The 21,669-nt window shown below is 35.9% G+C and overlaps 1 protein-coding gene across 2 annotated transcripts in view; it reads left to right on the top strand.

The window, feature by feature from the left end:
- LOC117111251 (DNA polymerase epsilon catalytic subunit A-like) overlaps positions 1-19,000 on the top strand; it is a 28,697-nt gene extending 9,697 nt beyond the window's left edge. For both annotated transcript variants that reach the window (XM_033254162.1, XM_033254161.1), the window contains exons 11-46: positions 330-576; positions 1,114-1,326; positions 1,519-1,626; positions 1,898-2,026; positions 2,461-2,563; positions 2,703-2,849; positions 3,190-3,335; positions 4,225-4,373; positions 4,550-4,642; positions 5,240-5,384; positions 5,580-5,737; positions 5,840-6,035; positions 6,624-6,749; positions 6,863-7,054; positions 7,906-8,109; positions 8,440-8,667; positions 8,800-9,151; positions 9,899-9,995; positions 10,242-10,380; positions 10,654-10,760; positions 11,279-11,407; positions 11,697-11,863; positions 12,118-12,278; positions 12,418-12,593; positions 12,851-12,965; positions 13,429-13,583; positions 14,005-14,094; positions 14,390-14,678; positions 15,000-15,134; positions 15,300-15,371; positions 15,557-15,756; positions 16,263-16,401; positions 17,034-17,248; positions 17,634-17,766; positions 18,250-18,359; positions 18,541-19,000. In XM_033254162.1, coding sequence (XP_033110053.1) covers positions 330-576; positions 1,114-1,326; positions 1,519-1,626; positions 1,898-2,026; positions 2,461-2,563; positions 2,703-2,849; positions 3,190-3,335; positions 4,225-4,373; positions 4,550-4,642; positions 5,240-5,384; positions 5,580-5,737; positions 5,840-6,035; positions 6,624-6,749; positions 6,863-7,054; positions 7,906-8,109; positions 8,440-8,667; positions 8,800-9,151; positions 9,899-9,995; positions 10,242-10,380; positions 10,654-10,760; positions 11,279-11,407; positions 11,697-11,863; positions 12,118-12,278; positions 12,418-12,593; positions 12,851-12,965; positions 13,429-13,583; positions 14,005-14,094; positions 14,390-14,678; positions 15,000-15,134; positions 15,300-15,371; positions 15,557-15,756; positions 16,263-16,401; positions 17,034-17,248; positions 17,634-17,766; positions 18,250-18,359; positions 18,541-18,616 — 5,641 coding nt within the window. In that variant the 3' untranslated portion in view covers positions 18,617-19,000. The remainder of the gene's footprint in view (positions 1-329; positions 577-1,113; positions 1,327-1,518; positions 1,627-1,897; positions 2,027-2,460; positions 2,564-2,702; positions 2,850-3,189; positions 3,336-4,224; positions 4,374-4,549; positions 4,643-5,239; positions 5,385-5,579; positions 5,738-5,839; positions 6,036-6,623; positions 6,750-6,862; positions 7,055-7,905; positions 8,110-8,439; positions 8,668-8,799; positions 9,152-9,898; positions 9,996-10,241; positions 10,381-10,653; positions 10,761-11,278; positions 11,408-11,696; positions 11,864-12,117; positions 12,279-12,417; positions 12,594-12,850; positions 12,966-13,428; positions 13,584-14,004; positions 14,095-14,389; positions 14,679-14,999; positions 15,135-15,299; positions 15,372-15,556; positions 15,757-16,262; positions 16,402-17,033; positions 17,249-17,633; positions 17,767-18,249; positions 18,360-18,540) is intronic.
- Positions 19,001-21,669: the final 2,669 nt, after the last annotated feature.

Here is a 21,669-nt window from a genome sequence, read left to right as displayed (position 1 = left end):
CCTTGAATTATATTTTTCAATTATGAATTATCATTCCTTGCCACACTCCATTTCAAACTCAAATCTAGAACCGAATTACTGTATTTTTAAATACCATATTTATTTGAATGTGATCACGCAATAATTGATGGTAATTGTGTATGTGTTGTAGTATCACATTTACAGTGAAATTAAGGGGCAATTAATTGGAGTGTATGTATTCATAACTTTTCAGAAACTGTGTACTGTTAAGTTATTTTTTCCCCCCAACTGAAATGGAATTGTTTTTATCTTTTATGATAAACATCATAAATCATGTTAAAGTAATAGTTAACAACATTTCTATTTAGATGGGTGAAAAGAGACAGTTATCTTCCTGTGGGCAGTCAGAATTTAAAGGCGACTACTAAAGCCAAACTACGCTATGACCCGGTAGAGGTCGACCCCGAAGACATGTGTCGTATGGCCAGCGAGGAACCACAAACTTTGTCCACGTATTCTGTCTCAGATGCGGTCTCCACGTACTATCTCTATATGAAATATGTGCATCCTTTTATCTTTGCCCTGTGTACAATCATTCCAATGGAGCCAGATGAGGTTAGTCGTTATTAATAAGTTAGATTTTTTGTTTTTTTGTTTTTTTTTATTACAGTAGAATCTCCCTATGAAGTGGACACTTTTTTTGGCTCTGAAGTGAGGGATATGTATCTTTTAACACTATGGTTTATGGTTTTATATTTATATAGTGCCTTCCACGATCGAAACCGTCTCAAGGCGCTTGAAAAAAAATATATGTGAATAATGTATGGAAATAAATTTGACCGGAAATAACCTAAACTAACCAAACAGAATAACCGACAAAACATAAAAAATAGAATAACACATCATCACACCGTTTCACTGACCGACCAAGGCCGGTCAGCTATTGATTTCTAAATAAGGTTTTACATTTTTTAAATCCAGGGTTGCATGACATTATCCAGGGTTGCATGCGATGATACAGAGGGTCTCCTTCAACAGTCATGCTTGTTTTAATACATCACAGAATTGTCAGAATCTTTCACTTCGGATTTCAAATGTTATTCTCTATAGAATAACAAGTTGAAATTAAATATTATAGTATTCTATTTTTAGGTACTAAGGAAGGGCTCAGGTACTTTGTGTGAAGCTCTTTTAATGGTCCAGGCATTCCATGCTAACATTGTATTCCCTAACAAACAAGAGAGTGTCTTCAATAAATTGAATGACGATGGCCATGTTATAGAATCTGAGACGTATGTAGGTGGACATGTTGAAGCATTGGAATCTGGTGTGTTCAGGGCAGATTTACCATGCAGATTTAGAATGGTCAGTATGTCTGTGATTGTTACATATTGTTCTTACTATTAAATTACCAATTCTTATTATTATTGATTTACCATAACACAAAGATGATAATATACTAATTATATCTATCACTAAAATCAAATGAACGTTCGTAGTATCAATCAAAATATTAACTATAATAATTTTAAATCTTTAAAAATTACATCTCTTTAGGTGCCAGAGGCTTTCCAGAACCTGATGAACAGTGTGGAGAGAACAATGAAACATGCCATAGAAGTTGAAGAGAAGGTTCCACTAGAGACTGTTACCAACTTTGAAGAGGTACAGTATTTATAGACAACAATTATATTAACTATTTCAAGATTATAACACTTAAAACTATGCAGAATTACTAAAGAATTTTAACATTGAAACTTAATATTATGTAAAACCTGAACATGATAAAATGTAAATAATGTTATGATTGGTGAAGCTGGTGTAGACTTCATGTGTAAGTGTTCTCTATCAATGTGTTACTCTCTGTTAATTACCTCTAATATAAAATCTTTATGTTGAGTTATCAATAACTTTGTAACTATCCGACTTTTTTCAGATTTGCTGTGAGATCAAAGAAAAACTTGCAGCTCTGCGGGACACACCAGCTCGCTTAGAGAACCCCATCATTTATCACTTGGATGTTAGTGCCATGTACCCAAACATCATCCTCACCAACAGGTTACAGGTTTGAATTCAATGTTCATTTACCAATCAGTCATATAATAGTCATTCTGGTATTAAAGTAGTATTGGATATATTTGCCTTCCAATCCCAAAACCATGGTTTTAAATCCGTCAAAAACTAGAAGAAAAAAGCAGCATTTCCTCGTACTAAGACCTTTTATTTTGTGGATTTTCTCTCTTCCTTTCTGTAATCGATGATTCACTTGTTTGATGAGGATGAAATAATTTAATATTAGACATGGGTTTTTTATAGAAAAAACACTAGTCATTGACAAGTCACTTACTTGATGTTTTTTTAAAAATAGAAATACACCTGACACCTGACATTGACCAAATATATTTAATAATAACACACACAGCAATTGTTACTGCTGAGACCCACTGACAGCCTGCATCCCATTAACCAATTAATGTTGTTCTCTGTACTGTCTTATAGCCATCAGCTGTTGTAGATGAAGTCACCTGTGCCGCGTGTGACTTCAATAAACCAGGTGCTAGGTGCCAGAGAAAAATGCCTTGGACATTGAGGGCAGTATATAGTAAGTTAAATTTATCAAGAAATTGTTAGGTGTACTTATGTTAACTAAAACAATATGAGTTAGTATTTGACACCTTGAAGTGGTTTTTAAAATCTAAATGCCTCATTCTCATACGATATTTGACTGGGTTTTTTTTAAGTGCCTGCTTCTAGAAGTGAGTACTACAGGATTCAACAGCAGCTGGAATCGGAGCGAATTCCCCCTCTGATGCCTGGTGGACCTCCTCGAGTGTTCCATGAACTGACTAAGGAGGAACAGGCAACAATGGAAAGAAAACGTCTAGCAGGTTAGTAATAAGTAGTCAAATGTAATGAAGGAGATCTTGAATACAAAAAAATGGTTTATTTTCTTAATACTTCACCTGGATAAATTGACTATTCCACTTAAGCCTAGAAATGTAGTGACCCCCATGGCGGCAAATTAATTCAACGAAGTGGTTTAAAATAAGAAAAATAACCATTAGGATTTCATTTAGATTAGGGATTTACTTCCACATTCTCAATTTTTCGCACCCGATACCCCTCCCCAAGACAAAACCAACCTATGCCCCTGTTCCCATTTTTCCTAATTGAACACCCACAAAGAAAACAAATATATAAAGGTACATATACTTTTTTTTATTCAAGAATACTGTAAGAAAGCATATAAGAAGACAAAGATAACAAAGGAACAAGATTGCCATACAACGATTTGTCAGAGGGAGAATTCCTTCTACGTGGACACAGTCCGAGCATTCCGTGATCGAAGATATGAATTCAAAGCATTGTGTAAGGTAAGAAGACTCATTTAATAACATTTTTTACTAATTCCTGCATGGCTTCCTGGATATATTTAGTACACGGTGGCACAACAAAGAGGTCTGTGGCCCTTGGCTAAGGATTCTTTGGGCCCTATTAGCCTAGGAGAAAAGCCCTTCGTATTTGGCGTTATAAGGAAGTACAGATCTCCAATTAAGGACCACCTCCAATTAAAGATCAGACCAAAAGAAATACATTTTTGTGTTGGCCACGTTTTGGGAAAATCCAAAAATTCGGTAGGTCAGTAGGAAAACTTTTTTTTTTAAACCAAAAATGTGTTTCCGCTTAAAAAAATAGAAAATACACAAATAATACAACAATTTTGGATTTGCATCCCATACCATGCACCAAAATAGGCTAGGCCTTGGCCCCCTAGCCTAGTCCAAGGCTATTGTTCCTTGTAGTAAAAAAAAAAATCTAAAATGCCGAACCTGAATTTTGTAAAATTTAAGTCGGTCGGGTGTGGCCAACACAATCATTTTTTTTATTTGGCCTCACTATTCTGTGGTCCCAAATTAACAAATTTCTTTTACCTTTATTATTCTAATTAGGAGACCAAAGCTGCTAAAGAACATGGAAACCCAGTCCCAAAAATGGTCTTAATTGGAGGGAGACCTGATTTTGATGTGTTTTTTACATGTTAGTGCTGCTAAAAAAGGCCTGCTCAATAACTGTATGGGGGGAAAATGCTGATAAATATTCAGGCCCCTTTAAAACCTAGGGCCCCTGGTTTGAATTAGTAAGAAATCATATCTGTTACGCCATTAGCTGTTGGTACACCCAGTGTCTATGCGCAATGGCAAATGACAAACTACATTTCTCTTTTCAATAATTTATTTTATTGTAATTGTTTTATACTTTTAGGTTTGGAAGAAGAAAGTAGTGGAAGCAGTTGATAAGGGAGAACCATCAGAAATAAAGAGTGCAAAGAACAAAGAAATTTTATACGATTCTTTGCAACTTGCCCACAAATGTATTCTGAATTCTTTCTATGGTTATGTAATGCGCAAAGGGTAAGGACAACATATCATACTAAATTATATCATCAGCAGTTAATTTGTTATGCATTGTTAGTACCTGCTTGTGAAATGGGAGTTACTATTCCTAAAACTAAGTACTTGTGTTTGTGTTCTGAATAAATTTGCTTTTGATAAAACTCAAATATTATTATTGTGTATTTGTTTCTCAGTGCACGGTGGTACTCAATGGAAATGGCTGGTATTGTGTGTTACACTGGGGCTAGTATCATCACAAAGGCAAGGGAGATTGTGGAGCAAATTGGGTAAGCGACTACTTACTACTATGCTACTACTAAATTAATTCTGCTACAACTAGGCCTGTTACTGCTACTTCATGAATTACAACTACTTCAATTTCCTATAAGCTTTGTTTCTAATTATTCTAGGTCAATGTATAATGGGCAATACAATGCTTGAGTTAATTAACACTTTTATATAACGTTACACAAACGTTTTTAAAAACTCATCGTTTTCAACTGTTTAGTTTTTGCTGGATGTTTATAGTGGTTTTCAGGTGTGGTCTCACCTTTTCCTTACTCAAGGTAACATCATTGTCAGGCTTATCCTGTGGTGGAAAGTGGCAGAGCCCAGCATGCTGCCTTTTGAGGATTACCTGCGTCTAATTTGCCTGATCACAGCGACATTACTTTGACATCGGTGGATGAGACCACTTGAATGTCACCATCTCCTGCATTCTGCTCATTTAAATATTTGTTTAATTTTGTTTTTTTTTTCAAATTTTTATTTATTTTAGTTTCATTTGTTTTATTGTTTAGAGGTTATTAACATTAGGTGCTATATAAAGATTGATTATTATTATTATATTAATTATAAATATTCATATTGTTATTGGTATTTAGCCGACCATTGGAGTTGGATACGGACGGAATATGGTGCGTACTGCCAGCCTCATTTCCAGAAAACTATGTGATAAAGACAACTAACCCTAAGAAGTCAAAGGTCACAATATCCTACCCTGGAGCAATGTTGAACATTATGGTTCGGGTGAGTATAAATAATTTATTTATTTAAAACTCACCTTTTCCATCATTAACATGCACAGCGCCTTTGATAATGCACCCCGGTCGTTTAGTTGACACTTCATAAATTCTAATATTATTTGATTTAAAATATCATAAATATTTCATAATTTAGCTGAAAATGGATTATATATCGTGTTTTGAACCATTTTGATTCTAGGATCACTTCACAAATGACCAGTACCAAGAGTTAGTCGACCCAGCCGCACTCAGGTATGAAGAGCGCTCTGAAAACTCAATCTTCTTTGAAGTTGATGGTCCTTACTTGTCTATGATTTTACCTGCATCTAAAGAAGAGGGCAAAAAACTCAAGAAAAGGTTTGCGTTTATTAATATTTCATTTTTTAATATAATGTAAAAAAAAGAGAATTTATAAAAAAAAATAGCAACTATTTCATTATCCTGCTGTCTTTTATATAGATATGCTGTGTTTAATTTTGATGGATCTTTGGCGGAGTTAAAAGGATTTGAAGTGAAGCGAAACGGGGAACTCCAGTTGATCAAAATCTTCCAGAGCTCTGTATTTGAAGCATTCTTAAAGGGGTCAAGTCTAGAAGAATGCTATGCAGCGGTGGCAAAAGTAGCCGATTACTGGTTAGATGTTCTGTACAGTAAGGTAAGAAGGCATCATTTTATTCAATCGGTTTTTTATTCTGTGGTACATTCAGCCTCCGGCTTTATGTATTGTCCGCAACTTTTGTGTCACAATTGATAAAGATGTTCAATGTATGAATTTAAGTAAATCCTTGTCAAGCCACTAGAGCCCATATATCTAGCACTTATCCTCAGTTTCAAGTAGCGTTAAGCGGATGAGAGTGTGGTGCTTCCCCTGGGTGGGATGCTGGTCCACTTCAAGTTACTCCCAGCAATTTGCTGGTCCCCATTGGTACAGCTGGATAGACTGAAGCAATGTAGATGAAGTGCCTTGCTCGAAGAAACAAGCGAAATGCGCAGGATAGCATTAAAACCCTGACCTCAAGGTTGGGAAAACAACCGTCTCTACTGTGCCAAAGTGCCTGAATAGACACTGTATGTATGGATAGAAACTATAAAAATATAGAATAAATACAGTCTATTTTAGTCTCAATATTATTAGTTTCGATTATGGTTGTGTATTAACATTATCACTCTCTATTGTTTGTGGTATTTGGCTGTTCTCATCACTGATGATTGATTGGTGATTAATTGCATTGTATTTTTTTAGGCTGCTAACATGCCAGATTCTGAGCTTTTTGATCTGATCTCTGAAAATCGTAGCATGTCTCGTAAACTAGATGATTACGGAGAACAGAAATCCACATCTATTAGTACAGCCAAGAGATTAGCAGAGGTAAGTTAATGTTTATTGTTTGTTTGAGTTGTAAAAGTAGGTTATTATCTCCAGCCACTTTTTTAACACACTAAACATATACTCAATTTTCAAGTTGTTTATTTGTTCAACAGTTTCTTGGAGATCAGATGGTGAAGGACAAGGGTCTGGCGTGTCGCTTCATCATCTCACGTAAACCAGATGGTGCGCCAGTCACAGAACGTGCAGTCCCCTTGGCAATCTTCCAAGCAGAACCAGGTGTGAAGAAGCACTACCTTAAGAAATGGCTCAAGAATCCGTCAATGACTGACTTTGATATTAGAAGGGTGAGGGCATTTGATCTTATTATGAATTCTTATATGCTTGGCTGAATCTACAGTATTGGTTAGATGTTATTTAGGGCGAGTCGAGTGGCCGAGCGGTAAGGCAGGGGCGCCTTAACCTAGGCGCTGGTTCCAGCCACTCCTCGCCCATGGTCCAGTGTATACATCCGGCTCGTGTGCACTTTATAGAACCCATTGCATCTTCGGAAGAGTAGGGGGTTACCCCGATGTTATGGTTCTTTTCAGCCCCTGTCATTGTGGAATGATGTGAACATGTATCTACCAAGAAGCACCTCTTTACGGCTGCTAGGTAGTCATGGACCACGCCCATACGCAATTCAGCACAATGACACTGCAAGTTATGGGTTATTCTCCTACCTCTACCCTTTACCTTTAGTATTAATCATTAAGGTTCAGGCATTCGTTGATTTTTTTTTCAGGAAATAATAGCTCTTTCAGATTCTAATTTTCAACAACGCCTCACAATTTCACAATAATTTTTTACCCTGTGTTAACTGTTGACATAGACCACTAACTAGCACCTAGAGCGCTGATTATACAAAGTGCGGCCTGACAACAAGTTTTTTTGCACCGCAGAGAAATAAATTGAAAACCCTATGTGTGCGGCCTGCCTTCCATCTTTAACTAGTAAACCTCCTGTTGTTACGGCCTACCACTGAACAATTGCGAAAAGTAACAGCATAAACCAGTATGCAAGCAGAGCATAAAGCAAAATGGGAACATCAAATTTTCACCATGAAAAAAAATCCCTTCTGCTCTCTGAATAATTTTTATTCCCACATTAATCTAGAGAGTTATGTATATATTTGAATAATTTTCCTCGGTCTCTGTAGATTCTTGACTGGGAATACTATATAGAGCGTCTTGGGAGCTGTATTATGAAGATCATCACAATCCCAGCTGCATTGCAACAGGTTGCTAACCCAGTGCCGAGAGTCAAGCACCCTGATTGGCTGCACAAGAAACTACTGGAAAAGAATGATGTGTTCAAACAACAGAAGATCAGTGAGATGTTTGCTCCATGCCCAAAGCCTAATGTAAGTGATGTGATAGTTTTAACTTTTTCTAGGTTGTTTCCCACATTTTTTATAGCCTTGAATTAACCGTTTTAAAGTAGTAAAGTTGTATAAATATCAGTCCTCACAAAATGTATAGGATTATTAGTATAAACTGCATGGCGCCACCTATTGGTTAGGGTGGACAGTACACAGTGTCTATGCTATACTAATAAGAACAATTGAATTTTCTACATAAAATATGTTAAATTTTACGTTTAAAAAATACTTTTTTAAGATGGTAACAATTTGGTTTATTGATACAAGAGTAAAAGTATCTTGATTTTCAATGTATTTTACTTTTCCCTAAAGCCACCAGAGGCAATTGATAGCTATCAGGATAGTGGTGACAATGGCATTGCAGATATGGAAGATTTTGGCAGGTTGAATAACCCAAACAACACATCAGCTGTAGTTAATATCCGTAAACGAAAGCGAGATACAAATACAGAAGAGAGTCGTGGTCGCAGTCAAGATTCTGACCTTAGCCAGTCATGGCAGGAAGTTTTAGGACCAGCACCCCCTATGGGTAAAACAAAGGCAAGAGAAACTTAACAGGATTAGGACTATCTTATAATTATTAATCCAGTTTAAATATGCTTAATATATACAATTTGTTGTTACTTTACTGGAAGGAATATAATAAAATAAATAAAAATATTTTCCATTTAGGATGAACATAGAGAGTGGGTTATATATCACAAGAAGAAATGGGCATTACAAGCAAGACAACGAAAAGAGCGCAAACGTAGACGAACAGACGATGACTCAGTACATGCTGATCTTGGAGGCGGAGGAGCTATTAGAGTTGGCCAATCCGCAGGCCTTGGCAATTTCTTAAGGCGTACAGCCAGGTCGCTTGTGGACACTCCCTGGCAAATTGTTCAAATTGCACAGACCAATGAGCCAGGCCTGTATCGTCTTTGGGTGTTGGTTAACAATGAGTTGCATGGCCTGAAATTGAATGTGCCTCGCATTTTCTACGTGAATCAAAGACATCCAAAAGAAGAGAAGGAAGGAGCAAGTAAGTAGTGCATGCATAATCCTACTGAGTCACATGATCTAATGTATTTTATTGTTTATTAAAAGTACAAAAAAGATGATGCCAATTTGTTCACATCTGTTAGGTCAGTGTATGTGTCTTATAAAGTAGAACCCCTCCATTGAGACTCCCCCATTAAAGGACACCCTTATTAAACACTTTTTGGCTGTGAAGTGAGAGAAATGTATCTTAACACTATGACCAACCCCTATTTAGGGTACTCCCCCTATTAAGTCGACACTTTTTTGTTCCCGAAGGTGTCCCCTTAATAGGGGTTGTACTGTATATGTAACTGGTTGAGCACATCATTTACAACCATTCAACAAAAGAATATTTCAGAATGTGAACACTTTTATCAGGATCAGTAAGATTAATGTAGGGTGCAGCGGGAAAGGGTTTGGTTTCCCAACCTTGTGGTCGGGGTTTCAATCCCTCGCTGTGCATTTCGCTTGTGTTCTTAAACAAGACACTTTATCTGCATTGCTTCTCTCCACCCAGGAGTATAAATGGGAACCTGGTGGGGTCGCCTGCTCCTGCACTGATTACAGCAGCAACACTTAAGCATGTAGACCCAATGACCGGAGACACAAAATCTCTTCATATCTGCAAAGAAAGGCGCTATATAAATAACAGAATATTATTATATTATATTGATACAGGTATACCACTATAAATTGTAATATTGGATTTAAATATGTTTTTTTTTTGTGTAATTTATTTTTGTTGCAGCATGGAGAAAAGTGAATAAGTCTCTGCCAAGATCGAACCCTGCCTACTTTCTTTATGAATATGCTGTACCTGAACACCTCTTCCAAGAGCATTCTAAGTATGTTTATACCTACTCCCTTCAAGTTTAGATTTCTCACCTTCCACTTAATAACCATTCAAAGATTACACTCTATGGTAGATTGTGACATTGACACTTGAAGAATTGAGATATTTTTTCAAATTTCCATCTCATAATCAGTCTGGAAAAATCATTGATAATTCAACAACATGATTAAATTTTGATTAAACATAATAAATTTACCAACGTTTCGGAAATAATTTCTGCCTTTACCTCCATCTGTAGTGAGCTGTATGCCGACTTGTCAGCCCCAGACATTGAAGGTGTATATGAAACGCAGCTAGGCCTGGATTTCAGAGCCTTAGTGAGGTTAGGATGTGTGTGTATGGTTAGTAGGCAATATGCAAGGTACTTGGCTGGAAAGGTATGTTACTACTAATGTTATCTGTTTATAACATCTCCCATTCTGTGGAGACAGACTACACATTCATACATAAAACATTTCAAAATTTGTATAGTACTGCAAGTAAAAAACAACAGTTCTTTTGAGAACTATATACATGGTTTCCAGCATTTACCACATTATTACTTCGCCGTCTAAACCTTCAAATAATATTTTACTGCAAGTAAACATATAAACAAAACTCTATCAAATTTTTAAAACAATTTTTGCTTTTCTGTCTTATTTGATTGACAGGAAGTAGATACGTTTGACCTGCAGCATCTTGATTTTAAGACCTTGGCTCAGTTTGCCTACCTTCCAGCTGGATCTATGAGACGGGTGTTCATCTATCATCACATGGTGTAAGCCTGCTCTCTTGTACTTATATCTGTCTACACACACTCATTCTTACTCCTATCAAAAAAGTTGTTTCATTTCTTTTCTCTATGTGCATCACATTATTACACCACAGTCCTGGGAAGTAGTAGCAGTATATTAAATACATTCATAGGATCCAATAGTAGGTAAATACATGGTTCTTTTATGATGATCCAAAAATCAAGTATACGGGTGAATTTGACATCAAGTCCATCCGTAAGTTTACATCATCCTTACTTATACTCGATTTTCAGATCATCATAAAAGAACCATATATTTAGTAGCATTATGTTGCAGATACAGTGTATTAGCATTCTAACTTACCACATGCAAAACTATACTCCCGAGTAGAAACACCCATATGGATTAAGCCACTAATTAGCACCTCTCCAAACTCTCATTTGTGTATTAGCACCTTGGGCTTGTTCCTTTTTTGTGCCAGACTGCCTTGCTGTAATTGTTTTTTCATATTTAGTAATTGTATTGTACATGTATTTTTTAGTGGTTCAAAGGCTATGTTTGGTGTTTTCTTCTCAACAACAAAGAAGGCCACAGTGTTTGCAGTGGATACAGTAAGGACCAATCAGATGCCAAACCTGACAACTATGTACCAATCAGAACGCAATGCAAAGTGAGTCATTAGCATTTTTGTAAACGATTTCAAATAATTTCATTTTTTTTGTTGTATTATGGGAATTAAGGAATGTGTACTACAACGCTTATCTAATGCTGATGTACCAACCACACACATTAAATTTCTGTAGCTGTCAATTTTTCTCCCGAAAAATTTCATTGTGTTGATATAAACTTAAGTGTAGTAAATGTATTTTATACTGTAAAGTAACTTTTCATCCTTAAAATTTCTGTATCTATCTTGTAAACCTCTTCAAATTATAAACATATTTACTCTTCCCCCATAGAATTCAACGGGGTACTGAAGAGGAGTATCTACCAATGCCGGAACACTCTTTTGAAGTGCAAGTTGAGAAAGACATCAAGAAGGCCTACAAGGCCATCCATCGTCTGCTTAGTGCTTACAAAGATGAAAGGAAAGGACCAACATTCATAGCTGTTCAATCAAAAATGGGTTAGTTTCTGTAGTCAACAAGTGTATAACCCTTAAAACATCACCTTAATATTTTCGACCCATTTTTTTTAGTAATGCTATGCTTGACCCAGTTGAAAAACAGCAGCCTGTACTGGCCAGATTTATCAAGTAAAAAAATATATCATATATTTCGTTCAAACACATTATCTGATGAACTCATTCAATCTTGTGTATTTCATTTTCTTCATGGCTGATGTTTGACCCCTGCCTGATATTTTTCTATATATCACCAGGTAATCTTGAGTTGATGAGTCATATTCCAATGCTGGAGGAATTCCCACTTGTGCGGATCCATGCTTCTGATAACGACAGCCTCTACGGTGTGCTAGATTGGCAGCGTCAAGGTTCCCGGAGACTCCTGCAGCACTACCTCAATGTTGACTACCTGCTTATGGTGAGAAATTCAACCAAATATTTAAAAAGGTTGCCATAAAAGAAATCAAATGATCGTCTAGTACACCATGTGTTTGAAGTTATTTCTGTAAACAATTTCTTCCTTTAAATTTGAAAATGTTTTTATCTTTCATTTCCAGAGTTACCTTGAGCAGAGCAGGTACTTCCATGTTCCTCTTGGCAACTTGCCTGAAGATCCTGGCATTTTCGGTGCAGATTTATTCTTTGCTCGACATCTGCAGAAGCATGGCCATCTCCTGTGGACTTCAATGTCTGAAAGGCCAGACTTGGGTGGGAAGGAGGCAGACGACAACAGGTATAAAGACTCTTGTTCTTATTTACTTTTTTCATCCTACTACCTTTCATATTTTGAGAGGAGAATAAAATGTGTAGAATAAATATGGAGATTTGATATTGGGAATTAAATAGTAAATGTTCAATCAATCAAACCATAATATTTATTATATTAATGTTTGGGATCCTAATTATAGGTTTATCCCTTGTCTCACTTTGCAGCAGCATACATGCATCAAAGTATTTCAGTTATGTTTTTTATATATAATTTTGTTGCAGACTTGTTTCTGAGATGGAAGAGAAGGCAACCATGGAAATAAACAATCCTGGCTCCTATGCTACCGTGTGTGTTGAACTTGATATTGCAAGTCTAGCAGTCAATACATTACTGCAGGTAAAAACCTTTAAATTCTCACATTGTAAGCTTCACTCTTATTGAGGTTTGAGATTTGGTTTCTTTCTGTCAATTCTTTTACAACCAACAAGTAAAGATGCCAATAGGTTGTGTGATCGCTACATAGCAATTCTCATTCTGTGGCTTATTCAAAGGATACTCTGATTCTATTCTGCAAGACCAAACATAAAAGGAAAGACATGATTCTTTGAAAAATAATTTTAATACATTATTTATATAGCACATATTGCAAAAAACTTCCTCTGTACACTTTACATTATTACCCCTTGTCATTGAATTAAAAGACATCCATATTATATCAAAAACAAGGATACATTGTAATTTAAAAAATTGTATTAAGTCTAATCAAATACTATCTGTTGGGAACATATTTTTTAACCCATGTACAATCTTCACAAATTATCTGTATAACTTACACTATTTTCTTTTCGTCATGGTATAGTCGCATCAGATCAGTGAGTTGGAAGGAGCAGCAGGCAGTATAGCCTTTGACAGCATCCCACAATCCTCTCTTGAAGATATGGTCACCGGCCAAGCAGGTGCCGCTGCAGGCCTAGCAAGTTATGATGAGACTGCCCTCTGTGCTGGCACATTTAGGTTAGTCTTGATGGTCCAGATGTAACATTGCTGTGGTAGTTATCATTTTCAATAAATTGTGTTATTGTTTCTGGTGGATGCTGGTTAATAATTTCATTATTATTCTTATTATAACCTTAACATTACTTTTGCTGTCATTACAACAGCCTCAGCTAACTCCTTAATCAATACTTGTCATGTGACCACTTTGGTGGGGCAGGCACATGACAGCAAATATTAATAATTATTTCTATTGATTTTTCAAATATCTGATTGATTCTCTTTGACATGTTTGATTCAATATCTGTCCAATTACTACTGTACTTTATTATTTTGTTTGTCTTAATGAAATTTTCCCTTAGGCAGAATGAAAGAAATGAAGAAGCAAAACACAAGAAAACATTAATCAATCATTTTATCTGCTTTAATTGTTTATTTCCAGGGTTATGAAAAGCATGGTACACGGTTGGCTGAAAGATGTAGCCGAGTATGGTAATGCTTTTGCAGACTATCAAATTATGCACTTTTATAGGTATGTATTTGCAGAGACAATTTAGGTCAACGAATTGTATGTGAATATTCATTCTATATGAATATTAATTTATAAACATTAATTTGTGTTATACTAATCAATGATATGATATACACTGTGACTCACTGGCCAGTTGCAAGGACAATGTAATAGGAAAGAATTGCACATTTTTGTCATGGATGTCAACTTGTTTACATTTTTTTAATTTGGTGCGCCCTCGTGCATTATAGTAACAAGCACCGAATCATTAGTTTCAATGTGTTTCGTTGGCATGTTTGTCTCTGACATTCCACAGATGGCTACGCTCACCAAGTGCATCCCTCTACGAACCCGCCCTCAGACGTACTTTAAGTAATCTTATGCAGAAACTATTCATTCATCTAATTACCGAGTTCAAGCGACTTGGCTCTACCATCGTGTACGCCAACTTCAATCATATCATTCTTTGCACCAAGAAGAGAAGCGTAGTGGACGCCATTGCTTACGTTGAGTACATCACAAGCAGCATCAAGTCGCGAGACTTGTTTCATGGTATTGATATGTCCTTCAAAGAATGCTGGGAATATCTGATCTGGCTTGATCCGGTAAGTTGTCTTGTTCCTTGATTTCTTCAATTTTTCCCCATATATGGGTATGATCTCGCACTGACCTGGAGTGAAGTTGAATAGCTTGGTGGTTAAGATGCCTATTTTTGAATCCCGGGCTTAATTTCAGTGACAGCACTAGAATTTTGTACAAGTAATATAATTATTTAGTTTAATTTCCTTCTTAATTATTCTTCATTACAACCATTTAGCATTTTGGAAGAAGTAATTTAGTGTCTAATAATTATTCATTGAACCTAATTCGACTGATCAAAAACTCATCATAACACAATCTATCATCTTTTTCAAAATATTTATAAGGCTAACCATGGTGGGGTGAAAGGTCAGCTTCCAAAGTCATTACAGCAACCAACTGGAGATGAGCAAGGCACTGCAGAAACTCCTGAAGATGAAGACAGTGAAGTTGTAGATAGTGATAAAGAAGATGAGGAAGAGGTAAAATCACATGATAATTACATTTTTTTATGTGTTATACAATATACAATTCAATTTTAATCGCTACTCAAAAATTGAAATTTTTAGCATTCTGTTATCCATGTTCAATTTCGTAAAGCAAGGCAAAGTTTAAATTCTTGTCAACTGGTTCCATTTTTTAAACAGGTTGAAGTTGAAATGAATTGGAATATAATGCACTACCTACCAAAAGCAGCAGCGTGTCAGACCAATTTTAATGTAAGTCACTACTCTCTTTAATTCCCATTATTTTAGATAGCAATAAGTTTAGCTCTATCTTGTTCATTATGTGAGTGTAGAAAATGTCATTAATAAATGTTTTCTAAAGTTTTAAGTTGAACCGATGAATGTTGTACATTGTTATTTATATGTTCTGCATTTTAATTCTTGTGCTCTTATTCTAGATGACAATAGCTGGATATATCCTAGCCATTTATCAACACCTGCAAGAAGACATGTTACAAAATACACCTGGAAACACACCTGTACGTCGCCGTGGTAACACACAGACACAGTTGTCGAATGCTGACCCGTCAACAACACCTAGTATTGTGGGCTTCTCTCAAGAGCTTATATCTGGGGACTTATCACAGAGGCTATTTGCGTGAGTGTGTTGATAGACATTTATTACTCTGTTATATGGGAAAATATACACAATTGTACGAATGATAGTCCAAGAGCTAATTTATCTGAGGACTTCTAATGGTTGGTTGGTAAGGTTGAAGCAAACTAAAATTACCCACAAAGGGGTTCTTCTGATGATGAACTGGGCAGTACACAAAGAGACAGTCCCCAGCTCAATTGTTTGAATGTCTATCTTAGAAGACGATGCATTAGGTGCATTTCAGCCCTCCAGGTGACCATGGAATTGAAGCAGGGACTAAGGGTCTGAAAGGATCAACATGGTTTAATGCACACACAGTGGCTACCACTAGATTAGCCAGCTTAACTATGGTGCCGTATTTTGGTAATTTTTGTGGTACATGTACTAGGTGTTGTTATCCAAGTAGTAGATTATTCCAGAATAAGTTTAAAATACCCATCACAAACTTATTTGAAAAAGAACTCTATTTAGGCAGGAATTATTTACATTAATTTTGTTTTTGATAGCATAACACAGAAGATTCAAAAGAAGATTTCTGGTAACCGTGGCAATAGACATGATGCTTCAGAGGTGTTTCCTGATCTGCCAGGCTCTCACTTACCATTCCAGAACCCAGCACTGGAGTTTGTCAAAGCAGTCTGCAAGGTAAGCCAGAGAATGATAGGCAATGTACAACTTCCTACACTAAGCAGAGAGAATAGTCTCAATCTTTTAACACTGAGCGAATCGATTCAATACTCGTTAAGAAAGGTCTGAGGGCAAAACTATTTTAAATTCTTGACCTTGCAATGCAGGCAAATGTTGTTGTTGCCTTATAAATATTTATGAGTTATTGTAAACAAAGAAGATGCATGAAGTGATAGATATGAATTTGTGTGTAGGTAACATAGTTAGGTATGTTGAGGAGTGGTTTGGCATAGAAGTTGTGGTTCTGCTTCCCTATCTTGAAGTCGGAGGTTGAATCCATCGCTGTGTATTTCGCTTGCGTCCTTAGGCAAGGCATTTTTCCTACAGTTGTCTCTCTCCACCCAGGAGTACAAGTGATTACCTGGTAGATTCAAATGCAGAAATGCACTGATTACAGCTGCAACATTATGGAATTATCCCCAGGGACCTGAGTATGTGTTCCATGTGCTTGATGCAATGACCTGGAGTAATGATATTACGCGCATAGAGGTTTCTACAACATACGCTATACAAGTCGACCATTATTATTATTGATAGCCAGCTAGATAATAATGTCCATGCTGTTGACTAAATATATCTTTCAATTACAGGTGTTGTCATTAGACTCAAACATTACTAACCAGGTAAACAAACTAAGACGTGACTTATTGAAATTGATCGGCGTTGGCGACTTCTCCGAGGATGCAAAATGGGTTGATCCATGTCTATCGTACGTTTTGCCAGAGGTCATTTGCAAGGTCTGTAACCATTGTCGTGATCTCGACCTCTGTCGGGACCCAATGCTAGTTCAAGATGGCAATTCTGTGTAAGTTTATATTGTAATTGATTTTATATATTGAACATTTTTCGTTGATCTTCATAGGTTTATTATTGTTCAGGAGACTGTTTGGTTCAGCGGAAATGGTTTGGTTTCTCAAGGTTAGGGGATTTCATCTTTCACTGTGCATCTTTCTTGTGTCCTTAAGCAAGGCACATTATCTACATTGCTTCAGTCTACCCAGCAGTATCAATGGGTACCAACAAATTGTTAGGAGTAACCTGCGGCGGACCAGCATCCCACCCAGGGTGAAGAAAGCACTTTTTCTGCTCCACGCTACTTGAAACAGCGGATAAGCTCCAGCCCATATGCTCAGCAAGAATTTAATATTTACTTATGGTTCTAATGATATTAAATCTCTTTTAATTGACAGAGCAATGTGGCAGTGTATCCAGTGCAAGAGTGACTACGATACAAGTGCTATTGAGCATTTATTAGTGGAGTCTGTTCATCGAATGTCTATGTCCCACATCCTGCAAGATCTCACCTGTACAAAGTGTTCTCAGGTAAGATATAGAGCTGAGCTATTGCCTGAAAAATAGTCCTCCTCCTCCTTGCACCGAAGACCACGGTGCAAACCCTGCCAGCACCAGGTTTTAATTGGCGTTAATAAGAAGAGTGGTTTTAAGAAGAACCGGATATTATAGTTATTGTTGTTTGTTGTTATTTAGTTCTTGTTTACAACCACTAATATGGCATGCTGGGAATAATGTTCTGGCAGGTCTTGCACCTTAAATTTCCGGTGAAGAATGAGGTGGTGATGGTTTTTTGCTGTTCATGGCGGCCCTGGTTAGTTTTAGGTTATTTCTTGATTTAGTTTTTTTTTTTCATTATTCTCACTCCATTACCTTTTTATTCTCTCTTTTCTGTTTATGTAAAGTGCATAGAAGCTCTGGCATCATGCACTATATAAATGTAGCATTATCATTAGTAGTAGTAGTAGTAGTAGTAATTAGTGAATCTAACATCTATGTTACAATATCTCTTAGGTGAAACAACCAAATATGACCAGTTACTGTGAGTGTGCGGGGGACTTCGAAACAACCATGTCAGTGAAGACGCTATCAGAGCAAATGAAAGTTTTCAGCAATATTGCAAGGTATTTAACTCCCTTCACTTGTGTTCAAATATTTTTGTTTTTATTAAAATATAAATTTAACATTATCCTTGAAGATTTTTATAATAGATTGATTGATTGATCGATTAACTGATCTGTTGATTAATCGATATACTATGGAATGCAAACAATTATTTCACTAAGCAATATTTTTTTTTTCTAGACATTATGATATGAAGCTGCTTGGAGAAACAGTTGATTGGATCCTAAAGATGAACCCAAACATTATGAAAGCTTGAATTTGATTGGTGCATGGTGAAGAGAAGTTTGATGCGACAGACTGTTGATTGGAATCCAGTAAGTGGAAAGGAAGCTTAAATTCGATTGGCTCTCCTTTTGTCAATACATTACAACAAGAAAGAAAAAGGTTCCTGTACAATTTATATTGGTGTTGATAATGATGAAGTAAAATTATTACACTGCTTGTATTAAATTTTGACATAACAATTAAAACACTATTAAAAGTACAACATAGATTTTACTACTTAATTCCATATAGTAAAACATAAAGACTATATACTGCTTTTCTGCAGAAATATTTTCTAAGTATATTTCCAATTTAACAATCGTTTGCCAAATATTTTGTATTTATTGTAGCAAAATAAAATTACTCTTTATATAAATCGTTTATGCATCTTTATTTGCATGTGGTAGCCACACTTCTTGTACACTGAACCGTGAAAATCTCTTGGTCCCCAGTTCAATTCCATCGCTGCTCCCCTTGTGTTTCATCTGAGGTCTGAAATGCAAGGTTACGATAGCGCAGTGTCTTTCAGATAAGACATTTAAGCCGTTGGTCCCATGTACATTATGGCCCATGTGCGCTTTAAAGAACTTATTACACTAGGGGATTGTATCCCAGTGTACTGCCCAATCACCACCTAAAGGGGCCCCAATAGAAATCAGTCTTTCGTGGGTTATCCTTGGTGTTTACACCAAATAAATCCATCAATCCATCCATCATATTCACAGCATTAGTGGCTCTGACTGGAGGACGATGAAGATCTCTGTTCTCATCGAGCAGATCCTGGCACCAACATTGTATCTGAGCCTTTGATAACATGTAACACATGCCTCAAACCCCACACATCAAGTAACACTTGCAAAAAACGTTCGGCTCGTACGTTCCAGAATTGGTAATTTAAGTTGATGGCAGTACACATGTTGATAACATTAAAATCGCATGATATAACATTTCAATTAAAATATATCAAATTATATATAACTCTCGTTTCAACAGTTCTAGAAAAGAAGTTTCTTCGACCACCCAGTTTGTGTGATTATTACTGTCGAGTCATATATTTTGTGATATAGATTTATCCTTTTTTTTCTAATAACGAATTAATGAACAGGCTGCCTACATTTTCTATCATGTGTAGCTCTAGGCCCTTAACTCATGAAGGATACATTATGCATAATTGCGATTAAAACATGTCACCCTGGATCGACTGAAACAGAAAATTGACGTGTTTAGAACTTTTTTGAAACTGAATTTGTGAGAGTACTCTACTAGAAAGAAAAAGAACTAGAAAGAAAAAGAAGCCGGAAACCTTAATAAGAGTGTAAACGTTTACAATAACGTTAATTCACAGTGAAGATTGTTGTATAGAGAATATTTGATTTTGATTGGCGTTATTCCGAATTAGATATTCAGTTTTGAGTACTGTATTACAATTTCTAGGGGCTTGCCTTTTTTATTGAATCCAGTCCCAGTTCTGTATCCTAAATTCTTGAAATGTCTTTTTTTTAATTATTATTTATGTACCGCCCTCTATAAGGAAACTTTTAAGATCAAACTAATTACTGTGTACGGTACCATACTCTTTTCTGTTTAGTGCTATCTGTATTCTTGCATTTATATAAGTTCGTTTTAGCTAAATTCCATGTATTATTTTTAAATGTTTTCTCTTGAAAATTTAAATCCTGTATTCTTCCAGTCTATTTCATGGAATATTTACCTGCGACAAACAAGTGGTGCCAATTGTTGTGTGCTTGTCTCCAACTACACACAGGTAAAAAAAAAGGTGGTTCTGCTTGCCCTATATCGTTTCGTATACCTGCTATCGATATTTTATGACGTTAAAAAGTGAATAAAAACAACCTCGAGCATACATCATGTGGTTTTTTTTTCTTAATCACATGCTGCTAATAGGTTTTTGCTCTTCGTGTTTCATATTCATTAATTTAATTTGTCGTTAATATCTTAAATGTAGCCACACAGACTCGCATTGTCAGCAGATATGAACACACTGACGTGAAGGATTTATTCTGTCGGTGGTTTTTAATCAATACATCAGAAGTACGAGTGTGCGCAAAGGTCGAGATTTTTCAACATTAATTCATGAAAATCAGATCGGTTTATTGTGAATTAGCACAGCATGAGGACGATGAATCAGAGGGAACTTGACTTATGTCAATTTAAAATAGTCGTCGTCAAATTCTAGACCAGAGATCACTTACTCCCCTCTGGCAAAGCTAGTAGATCACCGACCACGTCTCATCGGGTCACCGCGACGTATTGCCTGATATATTGTAAGTGTTTGCCGAGTGCGGAATTACGTAGCCTGGGGACTAGATGTCGTTTAGACACCGTTCATCATTGTAAAAATGAAAGGGAATGGAGATAAAACCATTCATTAGTTGTTTTCTTTGTATTAAATGTCACATCGTTTAGTTTGATAAAAAAGTTAATTGTGAGAAGAAAGCTTATGTGAGACTAGTGTCAAAAATAATACAATATAGGCCTACAGCTGCACGACGAAGAAAGTTGTAGGCGCTGTGGTTGATTGATTGGTTTGAATGAGTGATAGATTGATTGATTAAGATCATCGCTGTCATTATACTACCTTATTATTATTATTATTATTATTATTATTATTATTATTATTATTATTATTATTATTATTATTATCATCATCATCATCATCAGATCATTATCATCATCATTCATCATATTAGGTCTTGTTCCTAGTATAGTACCCATACAGTATATATGTCTTATAGCTATCATAGTTATTGTTATGATTGTTACCATTATTATCATTATCTTTGGTGCTATCATTAATATTATATTATATTGTTAATGGGCTTAGAGTTAATTAAAATCCCCTTCAAATTAGTGATGCAAATAACTGGCTATTTAGGCAGATATATCATCAAAGAAAGGTAAATCATGTGTTCGAATAAAGGACATAATAATAGTAATTATGTTATATTTTTTATTCGAACACTGTATTTACCTTTCTTTGATGATTTATATATAATTTAACAGTGTTATATATATATATAATAA

This window comes from Anneissia japonica, unplaced genomic scaffold (genome assembly GCF_011630105.1).
Source record: "Anneissia japonica isolate Jap-2015-1 unplaced genomic scaffold, ASM1163010v1 scaffold288008_len1385354_cov213, whole genome shotgun sequence".
NCBI lineage: Eukaryota > Metazoa > Echinodermata > Crinoidea > Comatulida > Comatulidae > Anneissia > Anneissia japonica.
The sequence above is the reverse complement of the archived record's forward strand: the minus strand, read 5'-3'. Positions and strand labels throughout refer to the sequence as shown.